The sequence below is a fragment of the Protobothrops mucrosquamatus genome, unplaced genomic scaffold (assembly GCF_001527695.2).
Source record: "Protobothrops mucrosquamatus isolate PMUCROS unplaced genomic scaffold, P.Mucros_1.0 scaffold1689, whole genome shotgun sequence".
NCBI lineage: Eukaryota > Metazoa > Chordata > Lepidosauria > Squamata > Viperidae > Protobothrops > Protobothrops mucrosquamatus.
In genome coordinates, this window is record NW_015387842.1 from 47,454 (window position 1) to 69,012 (window position 21,559).

At 37.1% G+C, this 21,559-nt stretch overlaps 1 protein-coding gene across 1 annotated transcript in view; it reads right to left on the reverse strand.

The window, feature by feature from the left end:
* Positions 1-14,855: 14,855 nt before the first annotated feature.
* TGFB2 (transforming growth factor beta 2) overlaps positions 14,856-21,559 on the reverse strand; it is a 79,656-nt gene continuing 72,952 nt past the window's right edge. Inside the window, exons 6-7 of the mRNA XM_015822832.1 lie at positions 18,691-18,844; positions 14,856-16,286 (exon numbers count right to left, since the gene is read on the reverse strand). Coding sequence (XP_015678318.1) covers positions 16,128-16,286; positions 18,691-18,844 — 313 coding nt within the window. The 3' untranslated portion in view covers positions 14,856-16,127. The remainder of the gene's footprint in view (positions 16,287-18,690; positions 18,845-21,559) is intronic.

Sequence of the window (21,559 nt, forward strand, 5' to 3'; positions counted from 1 at the left end):
CCTAGGATAATTTTTAAGAGGGTTTTTTAGAGGGGTTTTTAATTACTTTTTAATTAGACAATTTAAATATTTCATTTTAATTAATTTTAACTTGTGATTGTTAGTGGTGTTTTTAATTGATTGTCAGCCGCCCTGAGTCCGCAAGGAGAAGGGCGGGATATAAATTCAAATAATAAATAAATAAATAAATAAATATTAGACTTCTGTATCCATTTCGGTCTTCAATACATTATTTTCTAAATGTAAAATGCAATGTTCTGTAATTAATCACATTTAATTAATTCTTACTGCATCTTTTTATAACTTTCCTCAATTTGGTGGCCTCCAAAAGTATATGAGCACAAGATAGTCCAGATATTTTTGTTTTACACCTATGAGAATTGAGAGTTATAGTACAACATAATTTAGGTTGGGGAGGGCTGCTTAGTATATAGCTTTTATAAAACTAGCCCATGAAAGTCTCCCAACTTTAAGAGAAGCCATCTAATAAAGCAACCACATTCCTAAATATATGTACCACTTTTCTTATATGCTGCCACCGGAAGCTAAATTGTTATTCACATCTAGAAATGTGATTGTAAACTCACCAGGTGTTTTTTGGAAGGTTTCAGCTAACTATTGCTATAGACCTGTCACTCATGAGTGCAAGGTAAATACCTTCCTATTTTCCAATTTTCTTGGCTGTCTGCTCAGCAAGTTCAGTTTCAACATTGCCTTGTAATTAATGACTTTTGTAAGAAACATATTCAAAGTTATATTCAGCTGGAACTTTTTGAACTCTGATACTATGAACTAAGCACTGTCCAAAACAGTCTTTCCAAGTATTACAAAACATGCAAATGTGCTATTTGGCCAGTCTATTACAGTATCTCTCTTTCTCTCCATTTGAATTTTTATTGAGTGAATTGGGCATCCATAATTTTATGCATCTTTAAAAATAATGCTGTTCCCTTTCTTCATGAATAGCAACCGTCCTCTCTTTTCTTAAAACGATTCTCTGCTTTGTGGAGAAACATTATGACCCACCTCAGATACTGCACCACCAATTTAGGTATGTCAGCTAATAGCAGGACTACCTCCGTCCAATTGTCTCAGCTCATATTATAAGGTTTGATGAAGTCAGCAAACTATGGATCTCCTCACTGAAGGATATCATCCCATGGAACTCCTATAATTTGCAACAGCATTATGCCTAAGTTCATGTAGTCCATGGGTGTCAAACTCGATTGTGTCAAATGATGTATCGTGACATATTGTGATGATTTTTGCCTTTGTGAAGCCGGGATGGGCATGCCCTGTGCGTGATGCATCTGGCCCGTGGGCCGCCAGTTTGACACCCCTGATGTAGCCCCAACCCTGGTGTTCTTTAGGAAGGCTAAAAAGATCTGGCTCTTCCAGCCAGTTTTTTGGCTCTAGTATTCTAGGACTATTTTCTTTGTGGCATTCCTAGGATAATCATTTGGTATTTATTTTTTCTAATGTTACATTATGTCTTTAATATTTTGCATGCTTTTTTGAGTAGTTCAACCATATGGCAATCTTACAAAAAAAAAACCCTAACAAATAAATAAAACTATTCTTAAGTCAGTTTGATGTGCAATTTAGTGGCAAATATATTGTATGATCCTGGAATATACCAATCTGCAGATATTGTTCCTGGTACCTGCCAGATTTTCCAATTTAAGTTAAGTTTTTTAAAAATATATATATAATGAAATAGGAAGCCCGTTTAATACCAAGCAAAGCCCCAGTTTCTCTATGTCATGATTATGTTTTGTCCTGAAATTTATAGTTTTAATATTTTGTAAGGAGAATTTTTATATATCCATGTCATGGTAAACTCCTCTGCTGCAACAGTTCAGAATTGATCTGTGACTGAACACTGAGAATACTAGTAAGAAAAAGAGCTCAAGGAAGCAATTGGGTTTGTTTCTGCGTCTGTATGCATGCCTGTAGTTTAATATTGTTATCAGTTCCTCCAAAACCTCAAAAATAAAAGAGGTTGGGGTTTGTGCATGTGTGTATGTTTTTCAAAATTTGGATTGCTAACAAAGAATTAAGGGAGAACTGGAATAGCCATTTCGAACTTTTTAGTTCTTTTCAACCAGACATATCCTTCTGAGATTCAAACCTGGGCTGTCTGCATGTTAGGCAGATGTATTAACCTCTAGACCACAGGCTCTTTCTCACTTTGTCAGCTATGAGACAGGGGAGAAGGATTATCCTTTCTCCCATATTTGGGCCGACAGGGTGCACCAAACTCAAGATAATGTGTGTATGTATATGCATGCATACTGTATGGGCATTTACTTTAAGGCTTTAGGATAGTGATCAGTGATTAGTGTTTCTTTTTTTTTGCTACATAGTCCCATCTACATAATTTGTTCCATCAGAATAGGATGCTTCTTCATTGGACAACATGAGACTGTGTAATGGTATGTGGAAATGACCTTGGGAGACAGGAGAAAGAGGCACAGTCTGATAAATGAAACTGGACTCCAAAAGAGGGGTGGAGATGGAGATGGAGAGAGCATCTCAGAAGGGATGCTGCCTAGCATTGGGGAGAATAAAATAAGGGAGGAGAGACTTTCAAGATTCTATTATTCTGTTATTGTAACTTTAAAATAAAGCTAGTGCTAGTATTCATAGTTGGTGCTTTTTTCTGGACTATCCTGAAGGCCTGACAGACAGTTAATTTGATTCTACTGCTTCCTTCAAACTCAAAATGGGTACAGTACCAATGAATTTCCAAATGCAATTCAACTGCTGTTTGCTATTTTTAAAGGCCTATATAGTTTTGGACTTGGGTATCTTTTTCAAGACAAATTTTGCCAGCCCAACCAATTCTAGATCCTTGATTACCAGGCAGTACAATGCAGTGTCTGTGTCTGGAGAGCTCTCTCCTTAGGAATTCCCCACTTATGGAATAGCCTGCAGGGCAAGGATGGATCTCCTATTGCAACTTTTCAAAAAGTTTACAACTTTCCAAAAGATTTAGTTCATCGGGGGAGGGGGGAGGGGGGGAGGCACCCTTTGGGATTTCATTGCAGAATTGTCAATTCTAGAATTAATTTCATTGCACCATTATATTGCAGTACATTTTCTATTTCATGATTTTTGTATTACTTTTGTATTTTTGTATTACTTCAGGGGCTGGCACAAAGAAGAGGGAGTCAAGCTATTTTCCAAAGCGCCTGAAGGCAGGACAAGAAGCAATGAATGGAAACTAACCAAAGAGAGAAGCAACCTAGAACTAAGGAGAAACTTCCTGACAGTTAGAACAATTAACCAGTGGAACAACCTGCCACCAGAAGCGATGAATGTTCCAAGACTGGAAGTTTTTAAGAAGAAACTGGACAGCCATTTGTCTGAAATGGTATAGGGTTACCTGCCTGAGCAGGGGGTTGGACTTGATGACCTCCAAGGTCTCTTCCAACTTTATTATTATTATTTTATGTTTTGTTATATATTTTTGTGAACCTTAAAGTGGTGCATAAATTTCAAAATGAATTTTAAAACTTCAACAATGTTGCCAACCAGAAGTAATAGCAGTAAAATGTTTAAAATTAGGACCAACCTTGCCAGTTGCTATATAGGTGAGTACCTTAGAAAGAAGATGCTGGGAGCAAGAAAGAAATTAAATGTAGAATCTGTGAATTTCACTTAACTTGCCCTACAGCCCTAAAGCAGCCAGCTCAATCAGAATAGAGCTAGAAGGGACTTTGGAGGTCTTCTAGTCCAACCCCCTACTCAAGCAGGAGACTGCAGAGCTGATTAATTCATTAGCTCTGCCCAGATGTGATGGAAGATTCTTCCCCTTGAGTTATAATAAGATTTCATTGAAAATAAAATAAATAGACACTTAACAGTGAAGTAGGTGGCATAAAATTTAATAAATAAATACAAATAAAAAATAAAATAAAGTGAAGTTAATCAGTGGAACAACCTGCCTATTAATCAGTGGAACAATCAGCCTCCAGAAGTTGTGAATGCTTCAACACTGGAAGTTTTTAAGAAGAGACTGGACAACCATTTGTCTGAAATGGTATAGGGTTTCCTGCCTGAGCAGGGGATTGGACTAGAAGATCTCCAAGGTCCCTTCCAACTCTATTACTACTACTACTACTACTACTACTACTACTACTATTATTACTACTACTACTACTACTACTACTACTACTACTGATCATCACACAGTCAGCCAGATGTTCAGACTGGATTTGGCATTTTTGTCTACCTATCGAGTCCTTACCAAGGACCTGGGATAGGCAGATGTGGATGTTTGATGGTATTACAGATATCGTCGCAGGATGGAAGCAGTTCCTAGTAAGGCCACCTTTTGCATTTGACTAATGGTGAATTTGTCAATGCCAATGGTGTTCAAGTGGTGCTCCAGTTGTTTTGGGATTGCACCCAAGGTGCCTATTACTATTGGTACTACCCTTGCTTGCCTTTGCCACAATCTTTTTCTATTTGTAGGTCTTTGTATTTTGTTATCTTCTCCACTTCTTTCTCGTCTGTTTTGCTGTCTCCAGGCACTGCCACGTCCACTATCCAGACTTTTTTGTCTTTCTTATCGACAATTGTTAAGTCCGGGGTGTTATGTTGCAGGGGCTTGTCTGTTTGAATTCTGAAGTCCCAGAGCAGTTTAACTTTATCATTTTCTATGACTTTCTCTATTTTATGATCCCACCAGTTCTTGCTTACAGGCAAATGATATTTCTTGCAGATCTTCCAATGCACCATTGTTGCTACTTTGTCATGCCGCTGCTTGTAATCAGTCTGTGCGATCTTCTTGCAGCAGCTTACCAGGTGGTCCACTGTTTCGTCAGCTTCTTTGCATAGGCGGCACTTACTGTCTGTTGCTGTCTTCTCAATTTTGACTTTGTATGCATTTGTCCTTAAGGCTTGGTCTTGTGCAGCCAGAATTAGTCCCTCGATTTCTTTCTTCAATTTTCCTGCTCTTAGCCATTGCCAGGTCTTGTTATTATGTGCTTTGCCAGCTATTTTTTTTAATGTACTGGCCATGTAGTGCTTTGTCTTCCTATGCCTCTATTCTGTTCTTCATTTGGTCTTTCTTGTAGGCCAGTTTGGTCTCTCCAGTAGTCAGTAAGCCTTCCTGATATACTAATTTCAGTGCATCTTCATCACTGTCCTTCAGATATTCTTCCAAAGCCATTTTTTCTTCTTCAACCATCTGATGTACTTGCAGCATTCCACGTTCACCTATTTGCCTTGGTAGATAGAGTCTGTCAGTGTCACTGTGTGGATCAAGGGCATGATTCATTGTCATTATTTTTCTCTGTCTTCCTATCCATTGCTTTTAGTTCTGCTTGAGTCCAGTCCACTATTCCAGCTGTGTATCTAATGACTGGAATTGCCCAGGTGTTGATTGTCTTCATGGTATTTTCTCCTTGAGTTTGGAATTTAAGATCTTCTTCACTCTCTTGATGTATTCACCTCTAATCTTTTTCTTGACTTCAGTGTGCTTGATGTTGTCAGCTTGAAGGATACCCAGTATTTGTAGTAATCCAGACTCTGAATGTTATTTTCATGGGGCATCTTGATTCCTTCAGTTTTCATTATTATTTTTTTGTTTGATAGTGAGTGTGACACATTTGTCCAATCCAAACTCCATTGTAATACCTTGCTATATATACAGCCAGTGTTAAGCAACAATTCTATTTATGATGAAGTTTTTCCATACAGCTTCAGATCGCCCACGTAAAGGAGGTGGGATAATCTGGCAGATGTTTTTGATGTTTGATAGCCATGGCCTGAGTTATTCAGGATCGTTGACAGAGGAAACAGTGCAATAACAAATAGTAGTGGTGGTAATGAATCTCCTTGAAATATTCCTCTCTTGATATTAACCTCTCCCAGTCTCTCACCATTGACCTGCAACTCTGTCTTCCATTGTGCCATTGATCTTTGCACAACTTTTCTGATGTTTCTACTGACTCCTGTTATTTCTAGGCACTTGATTATCCAGTCATGTGGCAGAGAGTCAAATGCCTTTTTGTAGTCAATCCATGCCACATTCAGGTTGTCTTCCTTTTCTTGCAGTTTTCCAAGATCATTTTGTCTATTAGGAGTTGATGTTTTGTTCCTCTGCTATTGGGTCGGTTTCCTTTCTGCTCAGGTGGAAAGAGATTGCTTTCAACTAGATGCTGTTGTACTGCATCAGCTACCACACCCTAGCAATTTGAAAGTTGTTGGTAAGCAGGTAATTGGCCTGTAGTTGCCTGGTGTTGCCCCTTTGCTGGATTTTTCATTATTAGGTAGGTTTTCCCAGTTGTTAGCCACTTTTCAATTTCTCCTCCTTGTAGTATATTGTTGAACTGCTTGGCAATGAGTGGGTATATAACAGTTAGATGTTTCAACCAAAACCCATGTAGTTCATCTTCACCTGGTGCTGACCAATTTTTGATCTTCCTTGCTCTTTTTTCTACCATTTTTGTTGTTATTACTAGTTCTTTCATTTCAACTTCTGTTTTATTTGCATCCATCTCTTTTAGCCAAGCTACATCCTTGTTGTATTTCTTTGGGTTATCCCATATCTGCTTCCAGAACTGCACTGTTTCTTCCTTGTCTTGACTGATTCATTGCAGTTTCTCCATTGATGGATTGGTAGAAAGGTTTCTGATTGGATTGAAATGTTTCTACCAATCCATCATCATCATCATCATCATCATCATCATCATCATCATCATCATCATCATCATCATCATCATCATTATTATTATTATTATTATTATTATTATTATTATTATTATTATTATTATTATTATTATTATTATTATTTATGGTGGCAGGGGAGGCTTTTGTTTTGTTCTTTGCTTCAAATAACCCTAGTATACTGATGACCAGTTCTGGGCTGCAGAAATCAATATGACCATTAGATGGAAGGATAGAAATAAGAAAGCTTTAACTCTTTGCCACTGTATTCTGGTCATCTAGAGTTCTGCAGCTCCAGTCTAGTAATACTAGATAATCTATTCTGGAGATCTGATTATTTCATTGCTGTGGTGGTGCAGTGGTTAGAATGCAGTATTGCAGGCTGACTCTGCCCACTGCCAGGAGTTCGATCCTGACTGGTTCAAGGTTGACTCAACCTTCTATCCTTCTGAGGTCAGTAAAATGAGGACCTAGATTGGTGGGGGCAATATGCTGACTCTGTAAACCGCTTAGAGAGGGCTGTAAAGCACTATGAAGCAGTATATAAATCTAAGTGCTATTGTATTTGTAGCAATGACCAAACTCTTAAAGGTTTAAACACGGAAATGGGGTCTGAAGTTGGAAGTGCTTTATGAAAGGTAAGTTATGCTGACATATGTGCATACTGCACAAAAACCCAGGAAACAGTGGTCATTGGTTCTCTCCTGCCAACATTTTGGTTTGGCATTGAACAGCTCATTCAAAAGCAAGATTAGATTGTTGGAGCACTACCACATGGGTTACTTCATGCCCCTGGGAGCTGCTCTTATATTCCAACAGGTTACTTCATGAAATGAGTGTATCCAATTTGATTGAGAGTTCTCATCAGTTTTCTGTTCCGTTTAATTTTATTTTTATACAGATGGAGAAATTACCGTTACACCCATACTTTCTGAAAGCCAACTACATGACTTCACATCTACTTTATAACCACATATAATTACATAATCTCATCATTTATTTTCTCCCAAAACTGATGGCTCCTGATACTCATCTTTCTGATCTAAAATTCAAATAACCTAAAACACTTATACAATAAGTGCCTCCTCCCCTACCCCACCAAAATATCTACTTTTATTAACCACATTATTATTCAAACAAGACAGAAACAATGTTCTGTATAGGATAAACAAAAGACAAACTATGCTAGCTGAAAATTTGATATAAGCAGTCTTGTTTAATAATATATATTTAAGAGGCATGGTGGCACAGTGGATAGAATGCAGGACTGCAGGCTAACTCACCGCTTACTCCAGGAGTTCTCATCAGCTCAAGCTTGACTCTGCCTTCTGTCCTTCCAAGGTTGATAAAATGAGGACCCAGATTGTTGGGGGCAATATGCTGATTCTGTAAACCACTTAGAAAGTGCTGTAAAGCACTGTGAAGCAGTATATAAGTCTAAGTGCTATTGCTGTTCAACTATTTGTGCATATCAGTTAATAATGGAGTTATTTTCATATTTCTATTCCTACATAAGGAAAAAAACATGACCTGAAAAGCATTTATTATGTATTTTACTCTTGCTAGTTCGGTTTTTTATAACAGTCTGAACTAAATATAGGTAGATCTTGACTTGAATCTCTGCATATACAATAAGATCTTTGGGCTGTTGTTTAGCGTAACCTGTGTGGTTTGTTGTGAAATATCTACATCTATCTCCATATAGATTACCTTGAATTCTTGATCCTAAACATAGTGCCCACAAAGATCTCCCTTGGAAATTTCCAGATTTTAAGCCTTATTTAATATGAAGTTTTTATTTATGTTTTTTTCACTTAACAGTGAAAGCAAAGGACCTATCACAAAGCAAAGGATCTATTACAAGTAACATTTGTGTTTCTGATTAAGCTTTGTGATCTTTTTTATAACTTGCCTTTCCAAAAGCAGATAAGCTGAGGCAGTCGAAAGCATTCTGGCAGGTTCAAATAAATGTTGGACAATTGGAGAACTGGGTGACAAACCATAATGAGTAGTCTTTAATCCACCTAGAGGGAAGTAAGCAGTGGGGTGCCCCAAGGTTCCATTTTAGGCCCAGTATCTTCAATAGCATCATAAATGATTTAAATGAGGGAACAGGAGGAGAACTCATCAAATTTGCTGATGACACTAAACTGGCAGGAATAGCCACAGTGGTGGGATTCAGGCAGTTTGCACCACTTTGGCAGAACCGGTAGCTATTTTTTTGTTGCCCAGGCCCAGAATGGACTTCCAGAAGTGGCATCCACACAGAGAACCAGTTGTTCACATATTGAATCCCACCACTGAATAGTCAATACCTCAGAACATAGGTTCACGATCCAGATGGATCTTGACAGACTTGAACATTGGCCCCTATCCAACAAAATGAAATTCAGTGTAGAGAAAAGTAAGATTTTATGCTTAGGAAAGAAAAACCAAAAATACAGGCACAGATTTGGTGAAACCTGACTCAATAGCAGAAACTGTGAGAGAGATCTTAGCATCCTAGTGAACAATCCTAGGCTGCATTAACAGAGGGATAGAATCAAGATCACATGAAGTACTAGTATCACTTTACAAAACCAGACCACTCCTCGAATACTGTATCCAGTTTTGGTCACCACATTATAAAAAAGATGTTGAGTCTTTGGAAAAAGTGCAGAGAAGAGTAACAAAGATGATTAGAAGCCTGGAGATTAAAACATACGATGAATGGTTGCAGAAATTGGATATGGCTAGCCTAGTAAAAAGAAGGGCCAGGGGAGACATGATAGCAATGTACCAATATTTGAAAGGCCGCCACAAAGAAGAGGAGGTCAACTTATTTTCCAAAGCATCCAAAGGCAAGAACAGAAACTACAGATGGAAACTAATCAAAGAGAGATCCAGCCTAGAACTAAAGTGAGAACAATAAACTGGAAGAACAGTTTGCCTTCAAACTGGAGGCTTTTAAGAAGAGATTGGACAGCCAACTGTCTGAAATGGTATAGGTCTCCTGCTTGAGCAGGAGATTGGACTAGAAGACTTGCAAGGTCCCTTCCAACTCTGATATTCTATATTTGACCCAGCAATCTTACATTAGACAAAGGGATGTTTTTGTTCCTCTATCTGGCCTGTGAGAGTCATTTTTGTGAGAGTGCCCATGATTTTATAAATATCTCCATATTTCCTGCCTCGTGTATCTTGCAGGTAAGGCAGAATACAAAAGGGCTAAGTTAGTATCCATTCTCCTTATGTAGATGACACATTCACCATAATAAAAAAAGACCAACCCTTGTTGCTGCCTATTTAATGATTCAAAAAGCAGTATTACTTATGTTTAAACTCTTATGCTAGAGAGATGTTAATCAGAAGCAACAGATATTTACTTTATAAAGTAATAATCACCACCCTCTATGGAACACTTCCAACTGAAATAAGTAAAAAAAGAGGCATTTTTGAGGTTGGACCTTGTAACTTCAAAAAAGCTTTGCCATTTAATTGTATACATTGGAAGATTGTTTGCAACACTTTTCTGAGCTGCATGGCGCAGTCATTGATTTTGATGATTAAATAACTGCTGCCTCACATTATGTAAACAGATTGCAATTTGTTTTTATGGGGGGAGGGATACTCCATCCCAATGAAGAGCATCTTCGTTCCAACTTGGATAATTTAAAAATGATTTTTTAAAACATATCTGTATTCTTTTTTTAATTGAAAAAGCTTTTATAGTACCGGTACTTGCCATTGCTTCGTGTTTGGAATTTTACTTTTTATACTATGTACTGCCTTGGCAATATCACTATTGAAAATTGAGTAAGTCATTTGGTAAATAACAATTACTGTAATCAATAAAAGACATCTAAGAGAACTTCTAGGCTTTTTCTGTTAGTTCTAACAGTATCAAAAGAGCTCCCTTTCTATGGAGGTGGTAGCCTTTTAATAAAAAAGAGAGCTATCATTTATTTCAGAATAAAAGAGTTGGAAGAGACCTTGGAGGTCTTCTACATGGGGCTCCCCTTGGGGAGCATCCGGAGGCTCCAGTTGATCCAGAATGCGGCTGCGCAGGGGATTTTTGGGGCTCCTAGGAGCACCCATGTGACACCTCTCCTGCGCGGGCTGCACTGGTTGCCTGTGGCCTTCCGGGTGCGCTTCAAGGTGTTGGTGACCATCTTTAGAGCGCTCCATGGCAGTGGACCAGGNCCCCCTGACCTCCGTACAATGGGGGACATACGCCTCTTCCGCCGAGCCCTAAAGACCTATCTGTTCCAAGAGGCCGGTCTGGCATAAATCTGAAATTCTAAAATTTTAAATTGGGTATAATTTTATATTATTATAGTGGGTTTTAGGACAGGACAAATAATTTAATTAGTTTTGAATATTTTTAAATATTATGGTATTGTTGTTTTATTAATGTGCCTGTTCACCGCCCTGAGTCCCGCAAGGGAGAAGGGCGGTATATAAATCAAATAAATTTGAATTTGAATTTGAATTCTAGTCCAACCCCTGCTCAGGCAGGAAACCCTATACTATTTCAGACAAATGGTTGTCCAGTCTCTTCTTAAAAACCTCCAGTGTTGGAGCACTCACAACTTCTGGAGGCAAGTTGTTCCACTGATTGTTTTATCAGCAAATTTCTCCTTCCTTTGAGGTTGGTTCTCTCCTTGATTATTTTCCATCCATTGCTTCTTGTCCTGTCTTCAGTGGCTTTGGAGAATAGATTGACCCCCTCTTCTTTGTGGCAGCCCCTTGGATATTGGAACACTGCTATCATGTCACCCTTAGTTCTTTTTTTTCATTAAACTATACATACCCAATTCCTGCAACTGTTCTTCATATGTTTTAGCCTCCAGTCCCTAATCATCTTTGTTGCTCTTCTGTGCGCTATATTTCTTTTATTCCTGTTCCTTGTCTATAATTATGATGGTGGTGGAATTTGTTTGTAGATGTTTTAGGATACACTTCTAAACATGAAGTAGAAGTATGTTACAGTGAACCCAATAGCCCTTGAAAATATATATGGCATACAGATCTGTTTGTGGGACATCCTGTGGAATAAGGCCTTGTAGCTGAAAGATATGCCCTTGTTTTTTACATTCTTGAGTCTATTCTTTTCCCTGTTTTGTAATGTCTTGCCTGATTAAAAGTTGAAGGGAATTCAAATGGTCCATACACCTTTGACTTTTATGGCTTGTTCCTAATAAAGGTATGGCTCAATTATAAATTTAAGGATAAATAATGTAGAGAAAGAAAACTACCTGCCAATTAGAAGAGACACTGTTATTAGACAGCACCGTAGTTTAATATAAGGGAGTTTCAATTTGTTTGATGTGTTCTCCTTATCAGAATTATCTCTGCTATGAAACACATTTTGGACCAAAACATATATTCAGTGGTGGGATTCAGCTGATTCGCACCATTTCGACAGAACCGGTAGCTAATTTTTTGTTGTCCAGGCCCAAAATGGACTTCCAGAAGCGGCATCCACACAGAGAACCGGTTGTTCACATATTTGAATCCCAGCACTGCATATATTATTTGTTGTTTTAAAATGTCTGGCCTCTAGACATGTTAGAAATGAAACATCTGCAAGAAAACAACCAAGCTCAGAGCGCTCCAAGGACTCTTCATTTCAATTAAGCTACAAATATTTTTGTTAATTGGTGTTTGGCTTCTGTTATTTGAAAGAAAAAAAAATTGAAATAAGGACCTAATCTTAAATGTGTTCCTAACCTGAATTGGGTTCATGTATTAATTTTCATCAAAATCCCTTTGCTGGACTATCTTGAAGGTTCTCATTACTATTAATAGCAGTGTGAGACAGAAATAACTAGATGGCAATTTTAGCCCAAAATCTGTATTGCTGCTCCCCACTTCCAAATAAAATATGCACCAAAATCGTGCTTCCTCCTATATTTTGTAATGTTTATTTTCATTTAATTGACATGCTTGATACATACTAAAGTAGAATAAATTAAAATGACTAACCAACCTTTTTTATACAAGGAACATCTAAAAATTTATGAGTTGATGTTCATGTGGATGCTTATACTCTCAAATTAATTTTATATCTGTCCCCCAAAATTTATTCTCTTCATAAATATTTACATCTCAACTGTTTAGATGTGTGGCTTTTAGATTGGTGTCATTCAGACACTCATGTGCAGCCATTGAGAATAAGCCTATCAAACAAGCTTGGATTTATTCTTGGAATAAACATGCACAGTATTGTATATTAAAGGTAAGATATCTATAAAGGTTTGAGCTCAGAATTTAGAATATTAGAATTAAAATATAAGTCTTATTGATGTCCATGGGGTGGGGTGATTTGTGCCTGCATTTGTATGTTCGTGTGTATGAATGTGTGTGTTATGTAACTTGCCCAGAATCAGATTTGAACACATTATAAAAACTTTAAAATAAACAGAAATTGCGTATGTTCATATTGAAGGATGTAGATTTCTACACAAAACATTGAAAAGTCTTCCACTTTTAAAACAGTGTAAAATAATTTGAAAAGGAAAAAGGCATTTCTGTAACTTTATTTCTTTTAATGAAAAAAGCCAAAAAAAGTTGAGAACAATGAATTATATACAGATACAATGCCTGATCTTATAGATCAGTTGTGAAGCTGATGGGTTGAGAAAGACAATTTTGTAATTAATTAGTTTACTGATTCCAGGTCAGATAAGTAAAATTGTTAGCAATGATTTGAATTCATCAAATATCATTACAAATACCCTTTCTTCTGAATATGAATTCTGATTAAATCAGTTCAATTTAGACTAGATTTAATCAGGGGTAGGATTAATCCAATTTAGGCTACATCCTGGATATTTTGCTTAAGACTAAGATTCAGCTGAATAAATGGTTAGTGAGATTTACGGGAGATAAAGCCATCAGTTTGGAAAAAAACTTGATTTAAATAAATTAAATATGATGTTTGTAAAAATTATTTGTATTCCATATAGTTAGGACTTCATCTAATATTACTTTGGTAGCATTAAGTTACAACATTCAAGAAAAATATCCGGGTGCTGTATTTACCTTGATGTAAAAATCCATATACCTGACTTGTGTTCCAGTCTTAATAGTTCTGGGAAAAAATAAATCCTCAATCATCAAAAGGTAAATTTTCTTGACTGAATCAGTGTAAAACATTTTCTTCACCATACTATGACTTCCAGAATGCTCAAATCCAACTGTGGGGAGCACATGCTCAGAAGCAAGATTTTTCATGTGTATATCTGAATATATATAAATAAGCAGTGCATGTACTGCTTTAAAAGTTTGGTCTGGCTTATAAAGATCACCTGTAAGCTTTAATAAATCCCTATATTCCCCAAATCCTGGGTTTTGTTGAGAAGAAAGATAAGACTCAGTTGCTTTCTGTCTGTTCCACTGCACCAAGAAGCTGGTCACTGATACTACCATTTTCTTGGTGACTACTATGTTGGAATAGAGACAGTGCATTGGCCCTTCCTTTCTTTAATTTGGAATTTAATTGACCCTATTACAGTACCCTTTTAAGTAATTAATGAAGGAGCGTGGTGACTCATGAGGTTAGGACATTGGGCTGATGGTCAGCAGGCTCAAAACCTGGTTGCTGCCACAGGACACTCTCCAGCTCCTGCCAACTCAGCAGTTTGAAAACGGGCAACTGCCCGTTTGGTGGGCAACTTAATGAGGAAATGAAAGGAGCCCCAAACAGGGCATCCCCCTGCAACAGTGATGTCAACATTCAATCCTTTCAATCCAGAAGTGCTTTGGTGCTTCCAACACGACAGTAGTAGTAGTGTCAAAAATAATTCTGTACTCAATCTGCTGTGCCCCAGGAAAGGAGTGAAGTTGTACATGCAACCAGCTTTTGCAGATTTCTCTGGTGATGCACAGGCCCACCAGAATTGCCAAGTTCACTTCTGCCTTTTGATCTGGCAGATCTTGTCTTTGGACTAACTTCCTGTGAGCAGAACAGGGCAACCAAAGGCAGACTCCAGTCTCATCCCATCACCCTTCTTCAGAAATATGTGTGTGTGTGTGTGTATGTGTGTGTGTGTGTGAAGTTTAGAGTTTTAAGATGTTTGATACATACATTTTATACAAAACAATATTTAAATCTATCCCTGTCTATATACAGACCGAAAGGGAAAAGAAGAAGCTTGCATCATAGAGATGAAAAACAACATACAAAACGCATGTATAGCAAATATTATAAAACATGTATTTGTAGTGCAAGTTAAAAGTACAGGGGACTCTACTTATACTGGCCAGCTCGAGGGAAGCACATGATTCTGAGTAATCAACAAGAGCCCCCAAATTCAAATTCTTCAGAGTTGACAGTATTAACAGAATACAAAAATATGGTGAAAATTTACACATTACACATAAAGTACTTAATTTTTTAATAGTTTACAATAGAGATCTACAGATATGTTTCCAATTTAGCTGGCTTCTTACTATCCACCCTTTTTTAATATTATAGGTGTGGTTACATATATCAAAAACAATCTCAAAGCATAGCTATACAGCAACATATTAGGGTCTGAAGATGAGACCGGTACATGTTAAATATTTCACTGGCTTACTAAATTGACAGTTTATTCATTTACAGTTGTTGTTTTAATCTTAATAGATTTGTCTTTGAGACGAAATACAGAATGTCCTTTATTAATAACCTCCTCAGTATTATAACAATGATATGAGAAGCCCTCTCAGGCTTTCCGCAAGAAAACAAGGGGTGTGTGGCTTTTCTTTTATAGTAGGCTTTCTTAATGATGTAATAACAGAGTTCTGTTTTAATTGGGATAAACTAATTATTGTTTTCAGGATATTTCTGAGTTCATGTTCCCCAGAGATTAAAAAAAAATTTAAGTCGTTTATTTTGGTCTGATTATTTGTGTCTTTCTAGTCTGTCCCCATAACCCCTAGGGCAATACATATTCTTGTTTGATCGCATTACACAAAAATAAATAATGCACTGTTAATTCTAAAAACTAAAAGGAACAGATAGGGCATCTATGGCATAACAATATAAAAATCAAGTAAGCCACGGGATAGATACAGCAACTCCACTTAATGGGATTTTCCTGTTTTTTCCTTTCACATAAGAACTCTTAACAAATTCTTCCAGTGTTTATTTTTTAAAAAACGTTTTCTTTCTTTTCTTTCTTGTTAGTATTTCTGCTTTCCTAAAAAATGCTTCATGTCTATCTCACTAACCAAGTAGATGAAATGTAGGATAAGGCTTCATGGTTTTGCATCAGATGACTGTTTAAAAACAAAACACGAAACAGTGAAACCAACTTTCGATCCATTCAGACTAGTACCGTTTCATTTTCTTTTTTTTTTCTTTTTAAAAACCATGGATGATATATATTTTTTTGTTTCCTTCTTTTTGAATGTTTCTTTTTCTTCTTTTCTTTCCAGAGGGAAAAAAAATATACATATCCCAAAATGCTCCAATACATCCCTTAGCTGCACTTGCAAGACTTTACAATCATATTTGAAAGCTGTTCAATTTTGGGTGTTTTGCCAATGTAATACAAGATAGTGAGGGGTTCCAGATCCTGAGATACACAACATGGAGATGCAGATGCCTCTGGGTTGATTGAGTTATACAAGCTAAGCACCTAGGAGGAAAAAGAAGGGAAAAAAGAGATATTTCTTCAAATTCTGCAGTTATTACAGTGGCAAGTAACTTTGGATAACAAGGAGCCTAGGGCTCTGATGGCACCATTGACATGGTGAGAATTTATTATTTAAAGTAATTATACTCAAATTCTTTTCCTCTGTATAAGACTAGACAGCTGGAATCAATAAAAACACAGATATGTAAAACGTCCAAACAGTAGAGAATTTTCACAGCAGCAAATTACTTTTTTTTCCCCTGAAACAGCTGTTGATTAAAAAAGAGACACCAGTGAAAATACTTGAATACTTCTAAAATGAAAGGTTTTCTCAAGATTCTAGGCTTCACAAGAGGGGATAGAGTTGAAAATTGCATATCATTCTTTGGCTTCTTTTGAGGAAGTAGTTGATAGAGTTATGTAAAATAACTGTTAAGTAAAAGTAAGGGAGAGAAATAAAGTGCCCCATTAAAATTTTGCTTTTTGCCATCAACCTCCCTCCCCCTTCCCCCCTGCCCAGGCAATCAGGGCTGGCCTCACCTGACCTATCGGTGATAGTTTTTCAATTCCACATATTTTAATTTGCTTCTAAAGAACAAATGAAATCCTGTGGGATGGGGCCTTTTCAGTCCAAAATCCTCGTTTCAGAATGGCCAATCAAATGCTTACAGGAAACCCATAAGCAGACCATAGTAATCTAGCCCTTTCCAACTACAAAGAGTGCTCGACTTACAATAGTTCATTTAGTGACTGCTCAAAGTTACAACAGCACTGAAAAAAGTAACTTATGACCGTTTTTCATAGTTATGACTTCTGCAGCATCCCCATGATCATGTGATCAAAATTCAGATGCTTGGCAACTTAGTTCATACTTATGACCACTACAGCATCATGGGGTCACATGATCACCTTTCACAACCTTCTGACAAGCAAAGTCAATGGGGAAATTAAATTCACTTAACAGCCAGGATACTAACTTATCAGCTTCAGTGATTCGCTTAACAACTGTGGCAAGAAATATTGTAAAATGGGGAAAAAACTCACTTAACAAATGTCTCACTTAACAACAGAAATGTTGGGCTCAGTTGGTTTTAAGTTGAGGATGCCATTGATCTCTAAAAGCATATCCTCTCAAGATAAATGGATTGTTTCCATTTATTTATGGTCAGGGATGAAATGTTTAAAACTTTTTAGAAAACAAGTAAAATAAACTAAAAACAAATGCACCATATAGCCCCACACACACATATTTCTACCATCAGGCATCAGAACCATTCCTACTCATTGAAGGTACTCTAGTAATTAACTGCTGTGCTTACCACTGATCCATATTTCTTTATGGTTTTTTGGCAGCAGGATGCTGCATGGAGTTGCTTACTTTTTTTAGCACCAGATAAAGAAAGCTATTCTTTATACTAAAGGAGTGGAGCAGGTACCAACCTTGAGGTTTTCTTTAAATTTGAGAGCCAGTGTCAACTTTACCATTAGTGTATGCATCTTGTGGTAGAATGGGACACAAATTTAAACATGGTTATATGGCTGCCCTTTTTATATATCCTTCAACATTGCAGCCATAACTGTGATTTTTGTACTGACACATGGATAGTCTTTTTATAAGCCACACTGAAATGAATCAGAGCTGCTTAAAGACTCAGTATTCATTCAAATGATGCAATCATAAGAAAGAGCACATAGCAATAGGGTATGCAGACTCTTATCAGTATCAAAGGTAATCTACATGCCAGGGTCTTTTAAAAGCAGGGCTTGATAAATTTTTAGTTTTTGCAGAATAAAAGATGTTGATAGGAAAGAGACGGCTAGTGGGTGTATTGGAAACACCTTGGAAGAAGAGTGTAGGGCAAATAGTGACTGATGTTACAGATATAGGACATTCCATAGAAAAGGAATCAAAGAAAAAGAAATCACAAGAAACCACAGAGTGGACAAAACCGGCCTTAACAGGCTCATTCGGTAGGTGGCAACTTCATATAGTACATTTAAGTATGTTTTCCCACAATGAAAGGATAAGTGCTTATTCTATCAAGATAATACTGTCAAAGGGGGGGGAGGGGGAGAAGAAACATCTCAGCTCCAAAACATACAGTACAGTAACCAGAGGGCTAAAATAAAAAGTAAGTCTTTGCATACTGAATACTTGAGTTTCTTTATACATTCAATCTGGATATGAAATACAGTTTTTCTACTTTTAAAATGCTCTTTCCCTTTCCTTTAATTTCTGTCAATGGTATATGCCATAATAGATTAATCTTTTTTAAAAAAAAATAAAGTTGGGTAAATGAAGTATTAATCTATCGATTAAATTAATTAAAAACACATTTTAAACTGACAAAATAGGTTTTGTTCTGCTTTATAGCCCTAATATTACTTAGTTTTCTAAAATACTTACTCTACTGTGCTGAGTGTCTGAGCTCCATAAATAGGGACAAGCTCCTGCACAGAAATTTGCATGATATCCTTTAGGTTCATGTATCCATTTCCATCCAAGATCTTTCTTGAAATCAATATAAAATGGACGTAGACAGCAGTTATCTTGCACGTTCCTGTAAATGGAGTTATAGACAAGATATTTACCGTAATAAGCTTCTGCCAGTCAGAATGCTCCTATGCCAGTGATGGCAAACCTTTTAGAGACCGAGTGCCCAAACTGCAACCCAAAACCCACTTATGTATCTCCGGGTGCCGGGTGGGCATGGCCCTTTCGGTGGGTGTGGCCCATTGGGTGGGCATAGCTGTGGTGGTAACGGCAGACTGGGTGGGACTAAAAAGTTCAATCAGTCAATTCCAACTTTGCGAGATCTTTTTTTTCCTGCGAGAAGTTGAAATTGATTGATTGAACCTTTTTTTTTTTTTGCACACGGCAGCAGAGGACTAAAGTGAAAAGGTTTTATAAAACCCAGCTGAAGGCCTAGGACTGGGGTGACAGTGTGCATGCCCACAGAGAGGGCTCTGTGTGCCACCTGTGGTCCTATGCACTACATATCAACAGCCTCTTCTGTGGTTGAATTTTATAGAATCAACAGTTTACTGATATTTTTAGAGCATGCTTTCAGAACTCTCATATTAATAAGATCTAGTTTCCAACTTGTCAGAAATAAACCTGAGCCTAGGCATAGGACTGCATCTTAACAATCATCCCTCAGAAAACTGGATGGACAGAAGAGTAGTAGTGCAAACTACAGCTTTAATGAATGGAGGAAGGGGGAATGGTCAAGCCATGGCACAGAAAAAAATAATTCTTTAATTTGGCTCCCCTACTTCAGAATGACCATTTTTAAAAAGGCACATTAAATTACTCTTCTGCTTTAGTTCTCAATCTGTCACAGATTGTAGTAGGGAGAAATCCTTGAGTTTACACAAACACACACATTGTGAAGTTTAATACTATATTTTTAATACTTTGTGCCACTCTGAGTTCACAATATACAAATATTCATGCATAAAAAGGAGTTAATGAATGAAATGTTAAGCATCATATTGTAATTATGTAATTAAATTCAGGTTTTAAAGGATGCATTAAAATAGCACATGATTGACACTTCATGGGCAAATATATTCATGAAAGATTATTTCTTCACTTCTCATGTGTGTCTGTTTATGTTTCACTTTTTATTGTTTGGAAATCAGATGGTTTAAAATATAATATGAAATAATGAAAAGGATAACATAAAATAAAATTTAAAAACTGTAATCTGCTTCTTTCCAGCTAGGACTTTGGAAGGAAAAGGAGCATGATAGTTGTTATTTCATTTGACTAATAAAGGCTTTGCATGTGTCATGCAGTGTTAGGATTGCTTGCAGGCATTTCAAGTTTCTGTTTATATCTTATCATTTTGTATATGCAATTAGTCCTAACTAGACATTATTCTCACATTCATCTATAATACTAGTTACAGATTTTTATTTGTATCCTTAAGTAAATTATATTTTTAGATTTCTCTGCATCCATTTAGGAGAATGGATCAAATATATATTGTTCAAAACAAGAGGAAAAAAAAATCCTTGGGTCTTCAAAGACATGGGATCTTTGAAGAGATGGATCTTGTTCTAATTAGTGCAATTAGAAGAATTTCTGCAACCTATCTGCAGGTGCAAAACTGAAAAGCTGCCTTAGCCATTCATGGGAAAAATATGGGGCCTCTGTTGTCAGGAGATATTTTTGTTTTTTAAGGAACAATTTCTTTGAACAATGAACTAAACCAGGTCTAGCTGAAAGTGAAGGAATTATAGGAGCAGGGACTTTGAAGTTGTTCCTTAGCATTCAGCACCAAATGGCAAATTCAGCAGATATACAACTTGTACTAAGATGTACCAGTATCATTTGTTTGATTTCTATAGCTACCCAGCTGAATAAGTTATTCTGGGAAGCATATATCATAACAACATTAAAACAATACTCTCTGTTGACCTGTCTCCTTTATTCATTGAATAAAACTATTGCCACGGATGTTAACATAGCCAAGAAAAGGGGCCCTTAACATACTGGGGGGTAAGATACATTATCAGGTCTTCAGGGCCTTACAAAAAGCCAATAGGTTTGAGGTTATCTTAATGTTTGAGGAGAGAATGTTCTAGAGGGCACGGGTTACCACAGAGAAACCACATCTCCTCATCCCAGCCAGTCAGCATGTCTTGACTGATGGGACCAGTGCTATTTTTCTAAAAAAAAAAAAAAAAAGGTGCCGGAACTCACACACATCATACAACCCATCTTGCCTACCCTACAAAAGGTGCCGGAACTCCGTTCTGGGCATTCTATGACAAAAAAAGCCCTGGATGGGACCCAAAATGCGCCTAACTTGCTAGACCAGAGGTCCCCAACCTTTTGGGCACCAGAGATCGGTTCTGTGGAAAAAGTTTTTCCCACGGACTGGGGAGTTTGTGGTTTTGTGTACTGCCTACATCCCATGGATGGGACTTTGCTTGTTTGTGCGGACCAGTTGCTGGCATGCCATGGACCAGAGGTTGGGGACCCCTGTGGTAGACCCAATATATATTTTCCTTTGAGATGAGTGTGATTTTTGTATATCCATGCAATTTTCTTGGGAACAGAACAGAAGAAGTTTATCATACCATAGCCTCCCATTCTGGCATCCTATTGTCCTGATATTCTCTAGAAGGCTCTATTCAGAAAGGAGTCTATTTATCTTCCAGACAAGATCAGCCTAATGCTGTTACCTATTAAAATCTATTTTTATAACTGCAGCCATACAAATAAATTAGCAAATGCAAAATTTATCCCTAGATGGATGCTCTTA